At 34.0% G+C, this 22,714-nt stretch overlaps 2 protein-coding genes across 8 annotated transcripts; both read left to right on the top strand.

The window, feature by feature from the left end:
- The first annotated feature begins 4,705 nt into the window (after positions 1-4,705).
- LOC18422927 (splicing factor-like protein 1) lies at positions 4,706-9,632 on the top strand. The gene is made up of 2 exons (XM_088871534.1): positions 4,706-4,981; positions 6,428-9,632. Exon 2 carries the CDS (start codon positions 6,508-6,510, stop codon positions 8,404-8,406), a length of 1,899 nt encoding a protein of 632 aa, XP_088727660.1. The 5' UTR covers positions 4,706-4,981; positions 6,428-6,507; the 3' UTR covers positions 8,407-9,632.
- A 1,973-nt stretch (positions 9,633-11,605) lies between these two features.
- On the top strand, positions 11,606-20,183 carry PMM (phosphomannomutase). 7 transcript variants are annotated; one of them, XM_088871540.1, is made up of 15 exons: positions 11,947-12,037; positions 12,305-12,463; positions 12,631-12,755; positions 14,066-14,147; positions 15,075-15,119; positions 15,229-15,295; positions 15,622-15,662; positions 15,820-15,896; positions 16,579-16,614; positions 16,714-16,769; positions 16,909-17,008; positions 17,941-18,036; positions 18,701-18,790; positions 19,418-19,469; positions 19,964-20,183. In XM_088871540.1, the coding sequence occupies exons 7-15, from the start codon at positions 15,626-15,628 to the stop codon at positions 20,044-20,046; spliced, it is 627 nt and encodes a 208-aa protein (XP_088727666.1). In that variant the 5' UTR covers positions 11,947-12,037; positions 12,305-12,463; positions 12,631-12,755; positions 14,066-14,147; positions 15,075-15,119; positions 15,229-15,295; positions 15,622-15,625; the 3' UTR covers positions 20,047-20,183. The 7 variants fall into 7 exon arrangements, with proteins under 7 accessions (XP_088727665.1, XP_020526273.1, XP_088727666.1 ...); XM_088871539.1 differs by lacking the exons at positions 12,305-12,463; positions 15,622-15,662 and adding an exon at positions 11,606-11,706 and having other exon boundaries at positions 11,948-12,037; XM_020670614.2 differs by lacking the exons at positions 12,305-12,463; positions 15,622-15,662 and adding an exon at positions 11,791-11,858 and having other exon boundaries at positions 11,948-12,037.
- Positions 20,184-22,714: the final 2,531 nt, after the last annotated feature.

The raw sequence follows: 22,714 nt of genomic DNA, 5'->3' as shown, positions 1-22,714 counted from the left end.
CCCAAAATTAGCTTTTCAAATACAAAACATTCGTACGCATTTTAAAAAAGATTACAAAACATATAAGTTATATGTGACCCCACTTCTTAGGCGTTCCATCTGGATTGAGCGACTAATATTGTTCATGTCATAGTGTCATGCCAAATAGTACAAATCAATTTTTGATAAAATGTTGGGCTTCCCATCATAAATTAGGGTGAACATGAAAAAAATAAAAAGCAATTTTTTTTTGTAAAAATAAATGACCAAAATGACCCTATAATTTTCAGGAGTATTCTGATAAATTTTCATCAACAAAAAAAAAATTATTTTTATCATGTGTGACCTTGTCAGATCTATGCATGTCCCAAAATTTGCTTCAAAATTATTTGTAGAATAAAAATAAAAAATTAAAATTAAAATTATGAGTGTTCTGATCAAGATCTGATGATTAAGAACTAGCTTGTGATATTGTGACTCAAGCCATCTCAGCCATCTACTTAGATTTGATGAATGAGACTGGGGATCACATGTACTATATATGTGGGTGGGGTCATACAAAAAGCTTCCCCCTTCAAAAAAAAAAAATGAAGATGTGAGATTTTGGGTGATATCAAGTACTTTCAAAGTGAGATTCAAGAAGAATGTACTATATATGTGGGTGCGGTCATATAAAAAGCTTCCCCCTTAAAAAAAAAAAAAAAATGAAGATGTGAGATTTTGGGTGATATCAAGTACTTTCAAAGTGAGATTCAAGAAGAAAGACTAATAAGAAGGGTTTAAGGTTCTTAAAGTTAGAAATCGACGTCGTGTTCTTAATGTATGGCATATGCAAAAAAATTGTAGAGACCCATGTCCATATACAAAAATGTCACTTCCTTTTGAGGGTCGAATTTTGTCAATAAAAGATATTATCCAAAATGCGTTGGGGAGGGAATTTTTGCTTATTCATGAATAAAGATTTGAATATAAGATGCAAGTGTTGCAACTATCAAAACCATAGTTATCAAGAATGAATTGGACCAGTCGGTGTTACTTGTTGGACTAGCGACCGGTGCCTTGACCAAACTAGTTTAGAATGAAAATCAAATTTGGTTGAAAACTAAGAAAGTAAAGTGCTACTAAAAAATTTAGTAGAAAAGAGTATTTTAAAGTTGGAAAACTTTCTAGATCACCAGTATCTTGACCTTAAGATGTACGGTATAATAAATAATAATAATTTAAAATCTTAACAGTAGTTCATCGTGTAACAAATTATTTGAATTATATGTTCTCAAGATTTCGAAGTGTTCATAGATCTGTGCCTTTTCGAAAATTTAAATTTTCATAATTAGGGTTAAACATGGATTTCATGCCATCGTAAGATTTATGATATGGGATCTGCATCTTTTGGCAAAATTTAGAGGTATGCCTTGTTTAATATAAGATGGGCAGAAAAGGCTTATATGATTCGGTTGACTTACCGATTCAAATGAGTCCTCTTTCTAAAATCTATTTTAGAGATGGATTTTGAATTCAAAACTTTAGAGAATCAAAATCTCCACCATGATGGGTATGGATAAAAAAAAAAAAAAAAAAAAGAACAAACTTTTAAAAATAAAAATGAGTTTTTTTTTTTAATATAATTTTGACACCTTCTATTACAAAATTTATTAGGACCACTATTTGATGACATCCATCTACAAAATGGGTGTTTAATGCATCAAGGGACAAACTAGCTTTCGTATTCATATTAATCTTGACTATTGGATGTGAAACTAGGTGGCTGCAATTATTCCATTGAACAAGCTCAAACTTCAAAAGAAATTTGTTTAAATTTTGTAACACAACCAAGCTATCAAATTTCACATCAAATGGTTGCAAGGAATTGTGACCATCTTATATCAAAAGTAAATGATCTAGTTGTATACAATCCCAAGTTTAAATTCTTATACACTTAGTTTAAATTGTCAAAAAAATTAGATAGTCTTTGTTCAAGCTCATAACATTGTTTTTTCTAACCCATGCATTCCGTTTGAATTTTGTTGTATTTGTGGTTGATCATTTTTTTTTGGTAATTCAGTGCTGGAGACATGCCCCTACCCATTTTTTCAAGTAATTTAGGAATTAGCTTTTTGAAGGTATTAGGGGGGTGGTATTAATGGTGGGAATAGAAACCACAATTTGGTGACTAGAATGTGTGGACCCTAGTCCCTACCCTATTTGTGGTTGATTTTTGAGTTCAATATATTACATTTCAAAGTTGGTGGTTCTAAAAGTACTCTCAGCTTGGTTATTACTTGAGGAGGCACCTGGACAAAATGAACCCACGAAAGCAGGAGATTAGGGTTGGCAATGGGTCAAGCAAGCATAGGCCCTATACCGGCTTTATTTCCCTGGGGGTTGACCCCGGCACAATGCAAAAAAGATTGGAGCCCTAGACCGGCTTTATTTCCCCGGGGGTTGACCCAGGCACAATGCAAAAAAGATTGAAGCCCTAGACTGGCTTTATTTTCCCAGTGGTTGACCCAGGCACAATGCAAAAAAGATTGAAAGCAGGAGATTAGGGTTGGCAATGGGTCAACCAAGCATAGCCCCTAGACCGGCATTATTTCCCCGTGGGTTGACCCATGCACAATGCAAAAAAGATTGAAATTGACCCAGGCACAATGCAAAAAAGATTGAAAATCATCATCATCTTCTTCTCCTTCTTCTTCTCCTTCTCCTTCTCTTTCTCCTTTTGCTTCTTCTTCTTCTTCTCCTTCTCCTCCTACAAGGGAAAGGTTTCTATACTCTCCCTACAATATAGAAGTTCTATCCTCTCCCTACCATCCAGCCGTCCAATTTTGATGAAGAGAGTCACTCACCATTTGATCTTAGATCCGACATTTCAAAGTATTTTATTTTTAGTTTTTTTTTATACAAATTGTGTGAATATGAAATTTGGTACGTTCCATCTTCTTATTAGGACGCACGTATAAAACATATTAAATTTTTTTTTTTATAAAATATAATAACCAAAATACCCTTTGAATCTTTCAAGAGTATTTTGGTCATTTTATTTTAGTGAAAATATTTTTTTATATTTTTTGGTAGTGCGAATTTAATAGAGGAATATACGTCCAAAATTTGGTATCAAAATAATTTATAAAAAAAAATTAAAAATAAAATAATGTAGAGACATGATATTGTGATTGGGACAATCTTAGCCCTCCATTCAAAATAGACGGTTGGATAAGGGATAGAATAGAACTTATATACTGTAGGAAAAGCATAGAAAGCTTGCTTTTCTACAATATGCTGGTTGGCCGCATAGAAACCGTGTCCTTTAAAATTGGTGGAGTTTTAATTAAGGAAGCAATTGGACAATGTGGACCCACGGGAGCTGGTCAACTTTGGGTTCTTTGAAATTACAATCCGACGGTAGATTCCAAAACATAGGGGAAAATCCCCGGTCTGAAGGGCTTTTGTCTGTGGAGCAAATATATGGTATGATCCAGCGGGAGTTCTCTGCGAGCGCAAGTGAAAAGATTATAGTTGACCTTATCTGGTAAAGTATTAGAGATATTTTGTCGTTTTCAAATCGGGTCGATGTGAATGCATAAGTAATTATACTGCTCAAAAAAAAAAATTCAGATTTTTTATAAGATATCACAAGCCATCCAATTTAATATCTAATGGTTAAGAATAACCACCTGGTAAAAAAGATAAATAGTTTTATAATATAAAATACTTTAAATTTAATATATATCTAAACACGGGCCCAATAATACATTATTGGGAAAATTTTCAAAAGATCTTATTCTTCGTTACGTTGGCTTTAACTTAAATTTGGTATTAAATACTTCTCACTATCTTAAACATAGAAAAAATATTTAAAAAATAATTAAGATAATAATCAACCAAAATACCCCATACATCATTCAAGGTTATTTTGATAATTTTTTACTTTAATTTTTTAAAATATTTTTAATAGGATTGGAGAAGTATAAACATATCAATTTTGAACTTAATCAGATAAAGAAAAGATGAAATTATAATACTCTATTAAAAATATGGGACTTGGGTGTAAAATTAAAAGCCAAAAGATTTCATGCTCTTGTAGGAGTATATTGTCCATTTACTCCCTCAGGTAAAAAGCTAATATCTCGAAATTAGATAGTCTAATTTTTAGAGGGTGAGATCTAAATATTAAAAGGCTTATAATTCAAAAAAATAAAAATTGAGAGTTATTATCTTCTTATGCCTAGTGGTTCCCAAATTTCAAATTTAAAAAAATCCTCCGAAATAGGTATTGTATTGATGGAGTAAATGTACACTATGCTCCCACAGGAGCATAACATACACGCTCAATGTAAATTATACGAGATTATTTTTTAATTTAAAAAATAAGCTGAATTTTCCTGTGATGCATTTAATTAATGGGTGCGGTTTGTGTAGAGCCGAGGCTCTAAACAATCAAATTAGAGCCCATCATGAAATAGTACCGAGAAATATGGTTTCAATACTGAAAATTTTTATAATAGCCTTAAAATATACTTTTATCTATAATTATAAAATTTAAAACTTCAAATATCGTGTAGATCAAGCATATCTATGAAAATATGAAACTCTTGAAAATTAACGGTCAAAATGTGCGGTACAAGATGCACTATTTCAGACACTTTAAATCCATTTTCTTCTCATGTCCATGCATCTTGATGTCGAGATGATCAATTAGATGATATTTGACCCTAAAAAAAAACCTAATCTAGTGAATTTTTGAGTAGGCTCTAATTTGATTGTTTAGAGCTTAGGCTCTATATAAACTTTTTCCTTTAAGCTGATTGTGATTCAGTTTAAAATTTTAATTACAAAGACCCTCAGGTTTCCTTGTTCATTTTCCTTAAAGCCCGATCTACACGAAACTAAACCAAAGCTAAACTTGAGTTTCATTCTCTGAATCTTTCACATTTTTCGCATTTTCACCTTTAATTTCACCTCGTTGGAGCCACCATTGTTACTCATCAATGCCCAAAACCAGGTTTCTCTTCAATTTAAGTAGTTTCTTTTGTAAAATATACAGTGAAAAATGCAAAGAAAAGCTTTCTTTCTCTAGGGTTTTGATGAAATCTTGGTGTTTCTGGTGAATTACTGGGACCAACAGTGATATTCTCATTTCTCAATGATTATAGTTTTCTAAGTTTTGATTATGATTTTGTGAAGAATTATATGCCACTACTTTCTATGAAATTCAAAAACATATTCTGACTTCTGAGTGTAAAATTTATGTAGATTTTTGTTAATTTATGTGAGAAACAATGAAATGCTGCTCGTGAACTGGTGTTTTGAATTTTAACAAGATGCTCTGTTGTGCTTAGAAAGATAGTATCATATTAATCACTTTTGTGGATATTGGATTTTGTATTTATTAAAATATTAATGGAGTATTTGCGGGTTTCTTTAAATATGGTTTTCTTTGCAGAATGTGATATAACTGTGGTTTGGGACAAATGTAGGTTCAATTTTGAATTTGTATTTGTTTTTCTTTAGACTGTGTTAAATATCTAAACTCAGAGTACAGTACGAGACAGATGGAAGGTTTAATTTGATTTTAAATTGCTTTTCTTTAATTTGATTATACATAGTGTTTTCTTTAAGGTATAATTATGGGGTTTCTTTTACTGGAATTGGGACAGTCTCTGCTGCATTTGGTCCATTCTAAGTTCCACATTCTTTGATGATTTTGAAGATTAACATTGTGGAAGTTAAATCTGTGTTTTTCAGAGCTCTTACTGATAGTAATTTGGTCTTGTACTTTACAATGACATATTGGGTTTAATGTCTTTAGAAAGTATTATATATCTGAATTTAGAATATGGTAGAGACACATGGAAGGCTGAATTTGGTTTTACATTGTTTTTCTTCAATTTGATTTTAATTGATTTTCCTTAGTTCGATTTTACATTATGTTTTCTTTAAAGAACAATTATGGGTTTTCTTTTTATTGGAATCAGGACACCGCTGCATTTGATCCATTTTAAATTCCATATTATTGGATGATTTTGAAGATCAACATTCTGGAAGTTAAATCTATGTTTTTCGGAGGTCTTACTGATAGTAATTTGGTCTTTTACATTTACAGTGACATTATTGGGTTCTAAGTTTTTAGCCGGTGTTGTATGTCTGTTGTATATCTGAATTCAGAATATGGTAAAAGACAAATGAAAGGTTAAATTTGATTTTACATTGTTTTTCTTTAATTTTGATTTTACATTGTTTTTCTTTAATTTTGATTTTACATTGTGTTTTCTTTAAAGAATAATTATGGGTTTTCTTTTATTGGAAGTGGGACAGTCTCTGACTCTCTGCTGCATTTGGTCCATTCTAAATTCCGCTTTCTTTTATGATTTTGAGGATTAACATTGTGGAAGTTATCTATGTTTTTCGGAGGCCTTACTGATAGTAATTTGGTCTTGTACTTTTACAGTGACATTATTGGCTCTAAAATCTTAATAATTGGGAATGGTGTGTCTCCAATTCCAGTTGTACAACCTTTAGTTGTATTGGATGGAAAATAAACAATTTGCAGTTAGGGATGACGAGGAGAATAGTCATAAGGAAAATAAAAATCGAAGTGGGAAACCCTTTAATGGAGGAAAGCATTTGGAAAGGGAAAATTTACAAGTCAGTGAGAAATCCAATGATTTAACTGATAATTTTCAGGTTTGTCCATTAATCATTCTTGGTCGAAATTGCCCTTCCTCAGAAGATGAATTTAAGGATGGGGTTTCCTTAGGAAGGTCTAGGGTGGTTATCGAACATGAAACGAGAAGGGATGAAGAAAATCTGCAGGACAGGAAGAAATCCAAAATCTCCACTGATAATCTTCAGGTTTCTCCAGTGACCAGCCCAAGTCTAAATGTTCCCTCCGCAGAATGTAAATGGCGTTCATTGGAAAGGTCTAGTGTGGTTATTAATCAGGAAATGGGAAGGGATGGTGAAAATGACAGGACCCACAAGCTTGATAGTTCTGAGAACTCCAAAACTTTGGAAAAGGATGGGGAAACTCAGGAAAATACAGGGAGTTCAGGAAAAAGGAGACGTAGCACATGGGAACTAGAGAGTAAAGAAGGTGAGAAAGATTTGGTTGAAGGAGAAGGGGCTGGCAAGAGGAGGAAATCAGGGTGGGCTGAGGATGATACCAAGATAAAGATGATGGGACCAATTAAGCTTCCTGATTTTGTTGAAGAACTAGCTGTTGGATTAGAGAATGACCCTGAGGTCCAAGCTCTAAATGCCCAGCTCTTGGAGATCAATAGGAAGCTTCGAAGTGGAGTTGTCCTTTATGAGAATAAGCCTTATGAGCCTAAATCGCCTTCTCCTGAACCAATATATGACAACCTTGGGATCAGAATAAACACTAGGGACTGTCGAGCACGTGAAAAACTAACCAAAGAGAGGCAGGAGGTGATCTCCAGGCTGGTTCAGAAGAACCCATCTTTCAACCCTCCTGTTGATTACAAGCCTTCCAAGCTCTATAATAAGCTCTATATACCTGTCAAAGAATACCCGGATTTTAATTTCATTGGTTTCTTACTTGGGCCACGAGGAAACACTTTGAAGAGAATGGAGAGAGAAACCGGAGCAAGGATAGTTATAAGAGGGAAAGGCTCAGTGAAGGAAGGTAGAGCTCTTCAAAAGCATCATGTGAAGCTAGAATCCTTGCATGACGAGGACTTGCATATTTTGGTGGAAGCGGATAACCAGCAGTCCTTAGATGCAGCTGTGTCTATTCTTGAGAAGCTATTAAATCCTATGAATGGGGGGCGAAATAAGCACAAACATGAGCAACTAAAGGAGCTTTCTTTGATAAATGGAGCAACGAGGGGCAAGGATTTTGTTAGGCTTTATAAGGAGAAAGGACATAAAGAGTATGCTTGCCCTAATAGAAATTCAACCTTTAAAGCTAATGTTTTTTGCCTTTTATGCAGAGATAGTGGCCACCTCACAGTAGGTTGCCCTCTAAAATGTTCAAATCTTGGCACTCAAATAGATAAGGAATACCATAGCTGTCTATTAGAGAATGGGGGTGGGTTAGGATGGCCCATCAATGTAACCCGGGCACATAAAGCACCCAGGTTTGCACTAGGCTCGACCCTGACCTTCGATCACAAGCCCAAGAAAGAGATCGATATTTCAAAATTGTATGTGAGTTATCTGCACCCTTTTATGAACAGTGAGCACTTGATTGAGCTTTTCGCTCCCTTTGGCCAGATTGAAGATGCAATAGTGATCAAGGATAGGGTCACTGGGGCAAGCAAAGGGTATGGGTTTGTGAAGTTTGTATATGCTGTTAGTGCATTTCAGGCTATTACTTGTATGAACGGGTTTAGAATTGGGGGGAAAACTTTGGCAGTTAGAGTAGCCGGTTGGCCACCCCATACATCAGTGGTGGGGCCCATGTAGTTGGCTTGGATGGGCCTACCCGGTTCTACTCTACCACCTCTGGAAGACATGGGTCTTGGATTCGCTACTTCACGTGGAAAAGTTGATAGAGAGCTTGATTTCTCATCATTTGGCACAGGTGCTAATGATACAGCACTCAGGTTTTCTTCATCATTTCGCCAAAGGTGGCAATGATGATAAGCTTGGGTTTTCTTCCTCATTTGACAAAGTTGGTAGTGGTAGAGGGCTTGGGTTTCCTTTTCCATTTGGCAAAGGTGCTATGGACATTGGGCTTGAATTTTCTTCTTCATTAGGCAAAGATGGTTTTGACAGCAAAGGCAGTAATGACAATGAGCTATTCTTCTTCCCTTAGCAAAGGTGACAGTGATCACGGGCTCGGCTTTGCTTCTTGATTTATCAAAATTCATAGTGATAGTCTTGACTCTGCTTTGCACATGTGGCGTTGACAGTGTGCTTAATTTTCTTCATCTTAGCAGAGGTGGTATTGATGCTTGTGTGGAGATTTTTCTTCAAATAGGAGAAATAAGAATGATAGTGGACTCAGATGTTATCTTCATATAATGGCAAGTTCAGCTAACATTTACTTTCATCTTATGGGTCGCTGCATGATGCATACCATGTTCCGGTTTCATACTATATTGACAGAGTACCGCTTCAGTCGGGTCTCAGTTTTCTGGTAATTTGGGTAGCTTGAGCCAGTTTTGATTGTATCACACTTCGTCTCCAACTTCTGGGGTTAACTTGCCCCCATCATGGGGCCATAGAAGCCATAGACCTCCTCTATGGGCCAATAAGTATAATCATCTTAGTGGGTTTTTGTAGCAAGGAATCTGAACTGAAGAGTTTTGTCTGATAAAAAATGATAGTGAATTTTACTTGGTTTTGTTTTCGATGTTCATTTAATCTTCAAGTTTAATGATGTTCACTAATCTGAAATTCCACGGCCCGCGATCTTTCCTCTGGAAATTCTGCAAGGCCTTGAATAACTTGAAATTTCGAGCTCGCACGCTCTCACTCAAATGAGAGTATTGAGTTGTCAAATTTGTGGTGTTGGTATCAGAAGGCATGAGATTGTCCAAACGGCCTTTGCTTTCTTCAAGAGAAGTGCATTGCATGGCGAAAGAGCTATGCCATGGATGTATATTGCTTCCCCTTTTGACTTTTTTTTTTTGGCTAATTTGGCCTTTTGACTCTTTGAATGAATGAAACTGTCTCCTTACCTTGCAGATGTGCCTGCTTTTCTCAATGAAGATATGATCTCATCAAAGAATTCCTACTCTCTCTCTCTCTCTGAAACTAGTTATATATCCACATTCCACATTGTGAATGTTAGTTATATATACACATTACACATTGTGAATGTTCTGCTTATCAACAAACAAAAATGTTTCTGACTTTGGGTGTCACACATGCTTTCGTTTGGTGAAGATCACCCTATGGCCTGATTTGTGTATGAACAGTATACAATAATACGGGTTGTCTTGGCTAAGGGGTGGCAACGGCCAGACCCGGACCTGAAAATATAGCGTGGGACCTGGACCTGACCAGACCTAATCAGACCCAACCTGAAAATTAAAATATCTATGTATCCAACTATATTTGAATATATTTCATATATTGGGACTTGAAAAATATTACCGGATCTGGACCCAAACCCAACCCGCCAGGTCCAATTTTTGGACCCATACCTGGACCCGGATCGGATCTACCCCTTGGGTTTCGGATCGGTTCGGGTGGGGTCCATTGCACCCCTATCTTGGTAAAATGTCACATTCACCCCTATTCGTCATATCTGGAATTGGTTAGACTTTGGATTAATTAAATTTTTGTATTAGATATTGTATTACTCTAATCAAGGTTTTGATTAATTAAGTTCTTATTAGATAAAAATAATTCGTGTAAAGTTGGGTCTTCTCCTACATAAAGTTTGCCCATAAATGAGTTCTTATTAGATAACAATAATTTGCGTAAAAAATTAATTAAGTTCTTATTAGGCAACTTTTACACGAATCATTTTTTTTATATTTTTATTAACTTTATATTAACAGTTAATATACACCAAATACATACTAAGCCCCACGCATGTCATTCTCCTCTTCGTTCCGTGTTGCGCTGTTTACTAAAACAAAACAGCCCTGCTTGAAAGTTAAAGGGGGCTTGTAAGAAGTACGGGAAAAAGTTTAATGGAAAAACTTTAATAAAATTATTTTTCAATAAATAACATCTTGTAGAATGATAATATAAATAATAATAAAAGTTTCTATAGTTCCCTTACCATAAAAAAAAAATATACACTTCCTATCTATCCAGCCGTCTAATTTCGATCAAGTGACCCACAGATTGTTTGATCTAGATCTCATGTCTCAGAGTGTTTTATTTTTAATTTTTTTTACAAATTATATAAATATGAAATTTGATACGTACCATCATGTCAATGGGATACATTTAAAAAATTATTAAAAAATATTTTTACTAAAATACAATAACCAAAATACTCCTAAAACTTTAAGAAGTATTTTGATTATTTATTTTATCGAGAGTTTTTTATACATATTTTACAGGTATGAGTTTAAAAGAGAAGTAAACGTCCATATTTTGGTATCAAAATATTTTATAAAAAAATAAAAATAAAATGGTACAGAGCGACATGACATTGCGATCAAAGTCACGTCAGCTATCCATTCAAAATGGACACTTGGGCGGAGAGAAGTATATAGATTTTGTACAATAGGAGAAGCTGCATAAAGTTTGCCCATAAATAATTATCTTAATCAAATGGGTCTTCTCCTACACAAAGTTTGCCCATAAATAATTATCTTAATCAAATGGGCTGTTTGTATGGCGCGTATAAAAGCTCACCGATAAGCGCTTGTATGTGCCATTTCAATTTTTTTATTTATATGAGGTGCCATCTCATTTTTCTAACTATTTTGGATCATTTTGAGCGGTTTCCTTCATTTTTGAATCTTCTCTAATGGGTGAGATTTGTATAAGGTGTCAACCTTATACTATTGAAATAAGGATGCACCTCATAATTATGTTTAAATGCATTTTCAGCGCGGCAAAGCCTTGTAATGACATGAAAAGCTATTGTTGTCTCAATTCTGAAATTTAGAGTTCTAAAAATAGTATCAATCATATAGATTATAAATATTTGAAAATCTTGAAAATAAATGGTCCAAATAATGTATTAAGAGATGAACTATTTTTAAGACTAAATTTTATTTTATTTTTCACATGAATATCAAGATCGAGAAGAACGATTTGATGATTTGATGGGTTTTTAGGTGCACCTTACACGTAAAGTATAAGATTCACATGTTATATAAAATTTTCCCTTATGTAGTATCTATATGAAATATTTGTGGATCAAATATCTAAATCAAAGAAACCTAGACAGAAATTTTACCTTTCCCTACCTAAAATGAATTTCTAGAGAGAGGGGGGAAGGCGTAAGAATTTGTTCCATTTGAGCACACAAAGATTTGTTCGTACGCATCTCACCCAGCTCTTAAAAGCATCTTTCCTTTGACAATTGTAGGACACATTGGGAGAAAGAACATTGTAACCACATATGTGAGAGAGAAGCACGTCAAAGAGACAGAGAATTCCATTTTTTCATACAACCAAGGTATTATAGAAATCTCAGACAGAGAGAAAGAGTTCCATTATATCCATGTATTATAGAAATCTCAATCTCAGAGAGAGAGAGAGAGAGAGAGAGAAAGATTTATTGTGTTCATTCGATAATATTTTACATTTCTAGATTCCTACACAATTATTAATTGCATAAATTCCCCACAGAGAGAGAGAGAGAGAGATTTATTGTGTTAGTTCGAAAGTAGTTTACATTTCTAGATTCCTACACAATTATTAATTGCATGCATTACTCGGAAAGAGCGAGATGTACAATTCCAGATCTTAAAGAGTGGGAGAGTACATTTACAATTGGAAAGCTTGTACTGAAAGAGACAGAGAATATTTTACAACTCTCAAGATCAGAGACAGAGAGAGAGAAATTATATATTGCACAAACTCCTCGACCATTGTTGAGAAAGTAAGAGTAAGGTCGCTTCCTTTTAGCCTCTGCTTTTGCAGACACAAGCCAAAAGCTTCACCTTTAGGATCGCGAGAAAATTGTATTTTTACACATGCACATGAATTCTTGAGCTTCAGTCTCGCCTTAATACTAGGCTTTTCCTCTTGCATTTCCTTTTCTTGCAGATTTGAAAGCTTATATAGCTGAGAGTTCGATAAAGTTCAGAAGAGGATCTGCAAAATATAGCATTGCAAAAGCAGGAAGAAATAAATTTCTTCCTTCCTGCTGCTTAAGACGTCTGTATTTGCAGGTAATTACATTTTCCTCATAGATTGCCCTAATTTTCTTTTTCTGGTTTTTTCTCTTAAGGTTCAACTGGAAGCTTGAGTCGTAATTTGAGAACTTCATGCAATTAAAAACAGAGAATAATGGGGGAAATCTGTATGTTTATTAGCTAAAGATCTTGATTGGAGGTGCACTGCTTGAATTTAGCTGAAATTTTAAGACTGTTGCTATTAGCTGAAAATCTGTATGTTTATTAGTCAATGCTTATTATTCATTTCAAAAAAACAGTCCTTAATGCTATTTGACTGAAAATCCTACTTTAAGATCCAAAAAAAGAAAAGAAAATGGGTTAATATAATTCAAGTATGTCCAATGAATACTTGAGCTAGAAATTAGAGTAATTGATGTAAAATTAACCGTTGGAGAATAGTAGTAAAAATCCATTTGTTTATTGCTCAAATCTATCTGATATGTTACTGTACATTGCTTTTATGTGGCCATATTCTTACATTTTTTATCAAGTTCCTTTAGCATTTAATAGCTATGTTGGGATACAAATTGAAACTGTATCATGCATCCAATCTCTGAAATTTATGGTTATTTTACACTTTGAGTTTCTGATTATTTATAGCAGACAGCTATGTTGATATTCAAAATCTCAACAGGCCAACTTGGATAGATATGGGGATAAATTTTCTTTCTGTTAGATCAAAGATCACGATACATGTAGTCAATTTACTTTTACGTGGCTGAATTAATAATATTTTTGGTTCTTTATGGCTATCTTCGCAAGTCTGGGTTTGCTTAAACTGTAAATTACTAAATTTTCCCTAGAAACAACACTAGCCAATAGGTTCAAACAGAGTAGAACAAGAGTATTTTTTCAGCTCTTTCTTGGAGGTAGCTTTAATTGTTTATGTGCAATGCTTCAACTAGAAACTTAGAATGCGATTGTTAGGGGCTTCCTTGCTTCAATTTTGCCATATTTTAGAATAGATCTTAGCACTGAAGGTTGAAATCTGTAAATAGAGAAGAGGAATATTACATGGAAGTTTCTGAATGTTTCCCCCATTTGTCTGTTTTCAGAAACCGGTGTTCTTCTCAAAATTTCTGTACCTTGAAAATGTACCTAATAATTGCTTGCTTATGAATTTGATACAATCACTTGCAATTAGTCCTGAGTTAATGGGCTTTTTCTTTGTCCACATCCACCCAATTTTTTACGGCATGCATTAAATATTAACTGTGGATACAAAATTACATATATCTGTATATAATTCTGAGTTAAGAGCCCATTTTGTTTGTGGATATTTCTTTATTGGTTTTTTCATGTAGGAAGTATTGTAATATGTTGGGAAAGAAGGCAGGTGTCCTCACTTTATTTGATGTTGATGGGACACTTACACTTCCAAGAAAGGTATGACAACATTTTTTAATCTCGATATTAGTCTAGATGTTCCCATGTGAAATAAGAATGGTTTGGCACCATTTTCCCTGTACAACACAAACAACCAAGAAGTTTCTGCCAAAGGGTTGCAATATATATGTAATGTGCCTTCTCATGAGTTAGCTTTCCAAACAAACCAATGCATTCTCATACTAACTACTTTTATCGGGGGAAGAATATTTATTTTGTGAGGTGAATGTTGAGTACATATGAATTGAAACGTAGTAGCTTGCAATATTTGAAAACATTTATTCACATAAAGCAAAAAGAACTTCTGGTGATGAACCCTAAACAGTTGGATGAACGTGTTGAGATCACTTCTACTCAAGGAGACAACTTACAGCTTTTGCATCACTTATCAATCAATCCAGTTTATGGCTACCTATTGAGTGCCTACAAAATCGATTTGCCTTCCCTGAATCAACACTGTGAATATGCATAATAAGTGTGAGCATGGAGATCATTATTGATTCATAATTTGACATGCTATTAGAATGACTGTATAGGTTTAGAGATTAGTTCTAATCTGATTCTATGAAGGAGTTGCGCAGAGTGTAGCAGGAGTTTTAGTGATGCGTGCTGCTAATGATGCCTAGCTAGAATTGTCACTTAGATTTGTGGCTGATGCATATATTTTACAGGTTTTATATGACTGATATGAGTCCACTACTTTCTGTCATAATATAAAATTTTATTATTTTATCCTAAATTTCTTCTATTTAATGGCTGCTATCTTTATATTAAATACCCTATATTGATTCTATTAGCAGTTGCTTTCTACATTGTGTGGTGTATTTCTCACTTATGTCTCTTACTGTATATCATTTAGATTACCATGTTTATTTTCTGGTCAAGAAGGAACTTTGTTCTATATCTATTTTCTTTCCTGAATACCAGGAAGTGACTCCAAAGATGTTAGAATTCATGCAGAGGCTCAGAGAGGTACTCGACTTTATATCTCAAAAGTTAAAGCTGCTTATTTTTGGATCTGGAATATGCCATGTGTCAAGTTAGTTTTGATTTGAATGCTAAAATCTAAATCGGACATTAGGTTGTAACAGTGGGTGTTGTCGGAGGATCTGACTTGGTAAAAATATCTGAGCAACTTGGCAAGACAGGTGTGCGCTCATTCAGTCTTTCAACTCCAAATAATAATGAAGTCAGTGAAAACGAACACAAGAATCTGTAATTTGGTGTATCTCTGTAGAATTGCTCCCCATTCATGAGGAGTTCAATAATCAGATTCAAAACTCTAATAGTTGATTAGTAATCCTTGTACTGTATGGAGTAGTTCAAAGAAACTCCTTTTGTGAGCTTGTTTGTGAGACTCATATTTCTGTATATCTGATGATAGTAGCAATCAATCAATTATACCTGTAAATTATTTCAAATATTAGTTGCTTGAACCCCAACATACTTTTGTTTACGGTATGCTTGCTTGCAGTCTCATGCGAAGAATAGCAAAATCTTTTTGGCAGTTAGCTGGTAATGATCCTATATTTAGATTTCTTTGAATGACAACTTAGAGTTCATTGAGAACTTGTTTGGTTCTTCTGATTTTAGATTTACAAGGAACAACTAATGGTCCATCGTCTATTATAAAATGCGAAAGTACTCATAATCTTTTTTTGGATATTCACAGTGATAAGTGACTACGATTATGTCTTTTCTGAAAATGGGCTGATTGCTCACAAGGATGGAAAGCATATTGGTACCCAGGTATCTTCCTGAATTATTTAGTGGTTGATTTTTTTTTTCTTGTGACATGACTAAGTATTGATTGTCATGCATTATTTTATATCCTCTGATGAACATCTTAATTAGATTTCCTCTATGAAGTGAACTTTTCAATTTATTTGTTTATGAACGAGTACCTGCCAAATGAATTTCATTTAGCTGCCTGGGTTATGGTTTCATGCGCATTCCTGATCTTTATCCGTTCAAAAGTTGTTTACTTTGTTTATTTAATTGCATTGAGACTGAATTAAACATGAAACTAATTTGAAATAGGAAAGGTGTAAAAAGAGATCATTTACTTTTGGTACAAGGAGCTTACAATCACTATTGACTGTCATATTTTAAATCGGGTGGTTTTAAAGAGTGTCATTGATTAGACTCAAAGTTAAAAAAAAAATTTCTCAAACTTTGTGACACACCTTAAGCCATCGAAACTGACATCTAATGGTTAGGAGGACTTTTGTCCTCCTTGTAGAAAAGATAAATGCTCTCATAGTATACAATCCCTTTGAAATATTCAATTTTGAACTTGGCATGTCCATATTTTGTTTCTGGTATTAATATGCACACATCTTGATTTTGTCAATTTTATTTCTCAAGTTAATTGTTATGGAGTTACTAGAGAGATGTTATCATTGACCATTGATTCTTTGATGTACTACAGAGCTTGAAATCATTCCTTGGGGAAGATAAACTCAAGGTAAATCCCCTTATCTCGACCCTTTTCAAAGCATTTCGCTTTAAGCAGGTAACCAGTTTGTGCAGAAAATAATTCTCAATTTTTATTGAAAATGTGCAGGAATTGATTAATTTTACACTTCATTATATTGCCGACTTGGACATCCCGATAAAAAGGTTGGTGAATACAGTTAAAACAAAGAAAGAAAATGTAGGGAATTAAACAACTTATCAACATATAAATAAAGAAACCAAGTAACTTGTCTATAAAAAACGGTAATAGAAGTTGCCATTTCACAAAGGTCTGCATTTGCAGAGGAACCTTCATAGAGTTCCGAAGTGGAATGCTTAACGTGTCACCAATAGGGCGAAACTGCAGTCATGAAGAAAGAAATGAGTTTGAGCAGTATGATAAGGTATGCATTATCTTTTGTTTTATATATTTTTTTTCTTTTTTGATTGCGTAATATGCATATGCAAAGCTTGAGAAGACCTAGGTGTTTCTCTTTTCAGTTCTCTATTGATATCTCTCTGTGTTTCTTTTAGTTTCTAGATCTTTGGGTATTCTTTTGTTTCCAAATATGATGTTCCCTCCGCAAATGTGTGGAGACTGTCATGCATTTTCCCCATGCATCAATTATCCTATGTATGAATTCTAGATGTACATTTCTTTTTCATTTTCCCTTTGACTTTTGCATCCTTTGGGTGGTCATGTATGTGGCAAGAAGCCTTCCTCCAACTAAGTATCAGAATAGTACTCAATGCTCGGAAATAAATGCAGTTGCCTATTTTAATAAGCTTCTCTGAAGAAATTTTTGACTTTATTTTTATGAATATGAATGACCTTCCAAAATTCCAATAAATGATGGCAAACCCATGTCTTCCAACAGGTTTCTTATCTCAATATCTTCCCTTGGCACTCCTATGTCTTCTCAAGCATTGCATTCTTAGGCTTTATGTTTTCATTTTAACAAAAAAGCTTTGCATTATTCTTGACTTCTAGTAGTTTCCTCACATTTCTAATCATAGTCAAAACGTCGCTGTGGGGTTTCTCACAGCTCACCTTTCTGAGAAGTTCTCATGTTTGGGAAGGGAACCAGAATTGTTTTGCAAGTTCTTTGTCTGCACTGACATGCACAGGACCTGTATCCTGACATGTTATATAAACACCCTAACGTTTGCGAAATTAGAAGAATTTTTCGTCACTATCAAGCCAATTTGTCATGGCAGATATTTCATACCTTTACATTAGTTTTTCGTATTATGAAATTATCTGGATAACTCTGTTGCAAACTTGCAATAAAGAAGTATCTGAGGACGTCAAATAATGAAGACTTAATTTATGCAGGTTCACAATGTACGTCAAAAGATGGTAGCCATTCTCCGAGAAAAGTTTGCACACCTTAACCTTACCTTTTCAATTGGAGGACAAATTAGCTTTGATGTAAGTGATTAATGTTCATTGATTATAGCATACCTTTGATGGTGATTAGAGAGTAGAAACTATTATTTTTGCTATTTCAATTTTTCAAATAAACATGTTACTGTTAAAATGTTAAACAAGGGATTTTTATTGTGGGTTAGTCATTATACTAAAAAAACGAAATCCATGATGACTTTGCGCGCCCTTGCTGCTTTGGTGCAAATTACTTTTAGGTAGTCATAGCCTTCATCATTCACAAAGAGCTAATGGTTCTTTGGGATGATATGAGGTTAGCTCTCCAGATGGGGACCCTTATCATCATACTATTGTGTGTGCTCAACTAAGCAACCCAACCCAGAGGAACATTTTTGTAATTGTCATTGAGCCATAAAGAAAAAAGTCAAAAACAGATGCCTCCTGTAAATGGTCTGTACTTAAAGGACAATGGTAATTTGGAGTAGGATTACATATTTCACTACTTTGACATGCTGTAGCAAATCCCTTGGGGCTGAACCTCTTGGCTTGGTGGGTAGGGCAGTGAAACCACTGCATAACATCAAGCCAATCACCTACACAAAAAGAACAAAAAAGGAAAACAGAAAAAAGATGGAAAGAACTTAATTGTATTTATATTTAAAAATAAATAAAATGGAAGAACTTACTTCCCATTGTATAATGCACACAGGTCTTCCCCAATGGCTGGGACAAAACATACTGCTTAAGGTACCTAGATGACTTCCAAGAGATCCACTTCTTTGGAGACAAAACTTACAAGGTAATAGCAAATCCAAAAGCATACCACTGTGTGTGTGTGTGTGTGATGCTTAAGAATCTTTGGTAGCAATGTGTCTCTTATAATCTGAACCAACCATTAGCATCTGCAACAACTTGGGCGTAATGTATGAGTGTATTATGTAGAATTGTTGATGGAGATGTCGGGAAAGCTAATTGTGGATACGGTTTAGAGTTTTATGGTGCCTAGGGTTTAGGGGAGAGAGAGAGAGAGAGATAAGAGTAAAGAGGAACTTAAGGAATGGATTATAGCTTGTCAAAACTGCTGTCCCCTGATCTTATCTTCCCCTTGGATTATGTTCATGCTCTTCTTTTTTCTGGGGGCTTTGGATGGTGTGCAATGGTCTCCTTTTTAGATTGAAAGGGTGATGGGATTGTAAAAGAGAGGATCTTTGGTGGTTTTGTTAGGATGACTTGAAGAGACCATGGGGGAATTAGTGAGTAAATGACCATCTTGGGTGTGAAAGCTCCTAAACAGGGCATTAGGAAATCTGGAGCTTCCCTTCCACTCTCTCTCTCTCTCTCTCTCTCTCTCTCTCTCTCTCTCTCACACACACACACACACACACACACAATGTACTTGGAACTAAATGTGTTTTACTCTAAGCAGGGAGGAAATGACTATGAGATTTTCGAATCGGAAAGGACGATTGGCCACACAGGTTTGCTCTTGTTCATACTAATATTGTACATTTTAATCTGATCTGGCGATCAAATTATTGAAACCGAAAGAAATGTTCGAGTTTGTGCTTTACATTTATGTTAATACAGCCTTGGAACTTGCAACGTTGGGTTATGCGTCCCTCTTCAAAAACCCATGTTTTTCTGCAATTGGTTTAAATTTTTGGATTCAAAGATTGTTTTTCTTTTTCTGCATCAGATTTTGATTGAGGTTTGGCAAGGATCAGATCAATTTCAATTTAATGGAATCAAGAATCCAAAATTTCATAAAATCACTTGAAAACATGTACTTTGGCTCTTGCAACCTAAAGCTAGAGAGAGGACAGGTTATAGCCCAGAACATAGGAAGTCCATAAAACCACTTGCAAACATGTACTTTGGCTCTTTTAATCTAAAGGTAGAGAGGAGAGGTTATAGCCCATAACATAGGAAGTCCATAATTAATTTACTTATTTTCTATCTGTTTATACTGCAGTGACATGCCCTGATGATACTCTGAAGCTGTGCACAGAACTATTCCTTCGCAATTTGGAGGAAGCCTCAATTTATAATCCATGATTTTATTCTTGACACATCATAGACTGAATTTTTTTCATTATTATATATGCTTCTTGATAGAGATGATTCAAAAGTGAACAATGTATTAAATTTACTTCCTCATGAATGCAAAAAGAACAGGTAAGCATAATTAGACATAGGAATTGGGTAGTGGCTCGAGTGGTTAGCGGTTGACATTAGGAACCTTACATTTCGAGTTCAATTCCTACTGCTGAACTATAAAAAAAAATTGCATAAAAGAAAACCAGACATCACGCAATAAGTTTATGGTATATACTACATGGATCTCTCAATCCTCAAAACGGATAACCAGACATCACCCAATAAGTTTGTGGTATATATTTACAGGGATCTCACCAATCCTTGATAATGGAGAGAGATGTAACACATCATACTCTAAACAAAAATACTAATAAAAATAAAAGAAATTAAACACATGAAAATTAAAAGAAATTGGTAATACACAAAATGGGATAAATGTGGGAGCTCCTATGAAATTATCCTTTCAGGCTGGGTTAAAAAATCTTTATTGATTATTATTGCGTTTATTCAACCGTGGTTGTGGTTAGGCTAATAGAAACTTTATCAATTGTATAGAACTTTGATGAAATTAAATTGAGGCTTTAACCATCACTACACCAAAAAAAATGAAAGCATTTGCAAACAAAGAAATTACAATCTAATTTTAGTGATACCTAACAAAATTACCATTATTTCATATCAAACTTCTCTTATCTTTCTCTGTTAGCCAAATAAAATTTATTCTTTTAATCAAACCAAACTGTAATAACTATCTAAATTGTCATATTTGTCACCTCTTAATTAGTGAAATAACTTCATATCACCACAAATCAAAACCTACATCAACCAAGTAAAAGTGTACCAAATCATCATCTCTACCCACATAAAACCCATTAAAACATTGATATCATCAAGCCCATTTAAAGAAATCCGTATCCCTATTTATCACCCATCTCTAAAAGTACCTGAATAAAAAATGAAAACTAAGATAGAAGAATCAAATCCAAAAGAGCTTTTGAATAAGATAAGAATAATGTTGACCTAAAAATTTAATGACTAAACCACTAAATCTAAATAATCATGATATACAAACCCAAAATGTTAATTAATATAATTTCAAATTACAAATATTTGATTTTTATTGTTAATAAATATACTTAATGAGAACTAAGATAGAAAAATCAAATCCAAAAGAGCTTTTGAATAAGATAAGAATGATGTTGACCTAAAAATTTAATGACTAAACCACTAAATCTAAATAATCATGTTATACAAACCTAAACTATTAATTAATATCATTTCAAATAACAAATATTTGATTTTTATTGTTAATAAATATACTTAATATTGATGAAGTTGATTCTAAAAGAAACTAACCTAATAAGTTATAACAGTTTCTAACAATCTGAAGAATTATTCGGAATTAAAAAATTTTAGCCTTCAATCAAATGAATAATTATGTGAAATTATAAGAGTTTCAAACAATGTATCTTCAATCCCCTTCAGTGTTCTTATCTAAAAATGAGGAAGTTTTTGTATCTCAGTTATGAAATTAAAATGCATATAGAACTCTGAGTTTGAAACATGCAACTTCAAAGTTCAAACAAAGGATCAATTAAATTAAATTATTTATCTTGAACCCTAATTTTGACACTGCAAGTTCAAATGAAGAACCAGTGAATACTCTCAAAGCATAAAATTCCACATGGACATTAGAATACATGCAGAGTTATGCAAACACTTAAAGCATGTCATGGAAAATATGAGTTTCCCGTCACACTCAAAGTCAAAGTAGGGGTGGCAACGGGTCCGGTCGAGGTCTGGGTCCCAAAAAAACTTATGGGACCTGGACTCAGACCTGATTGGACCTGACCTAAAAATAGAAAAATATATATATTTCAATATATAAAATATTATGTTAACTATATATATATTATTTAAATATTATAACTAAAAATATAATTTTATATTTATTTAAATATTATATATTAAATATTATTTAAATAATAATACTATTCAGATCCGAGTCCCGTCAATAGTAGGACCCGACTCCTAGGTCCAATTTTTGGCTCCATTTCCGGACCTAGGTGGGTCTGGGTCCGGGTCCATTGCCACACCTAACTCAAAAGCACGTCAAATATGAAATAAGCATGTAAACTGTGGAGGTCTAATCACACTCAAATCATTCCATGAAAAGTTATTCACACAATTTGGAGGAAAAATGAGATTCAGATGATACTTTGCAGTAACCATCAACTTTAACCGGTCGAAATTCCCGAAATTCTATTACCATTTTGCGATGGTTAGTATTGTATTTTTTTACAAATATTGTGGGCTTTTATTAAGAAACTGCTTCAAAAGCATGGTGTTCCAATGTAATCAACTCGTCAGAATCATGGTTAGTATTCTCTTTCAACTATATAAGTGTATCTCTATGTTTATATCTTTACATTTGCTATGTTACATTAATATCATATTTTTGTGTTTGGTAGCTACTGACAAGTATTATTTTATTATTAGAATTGGTGCATTGACAGATCTGGTCCAGAATAAAAATTAGATTTGATAAAATATATATATATATTTGACTAGTTTTGACTGGGCCGACCGGCTATTTTCAACCAATTCGACCATCTATTGCCTAGGG

Source organism: Amborella trichopoda, chromosome 7 (assembly GCF_054954075.1).
Source record: "Amborella trichopoda isolate Santa Cruz 75 chromosome 7, AtrichopodaSantaCruz75HAP2 v2.0, whole genome shotgun sequence".
Classification (NCBI taxonomy): domain Eukaryota; kingdom Viridiplantae; phylum Streptophyta; class Magnoliopsida; order Amborellales; family Amborellaceae; genus Amborella; species Amborella trichopoda.
This window is presented reverse-complemented; position numbering and strand designations above follow the sequence as displayed.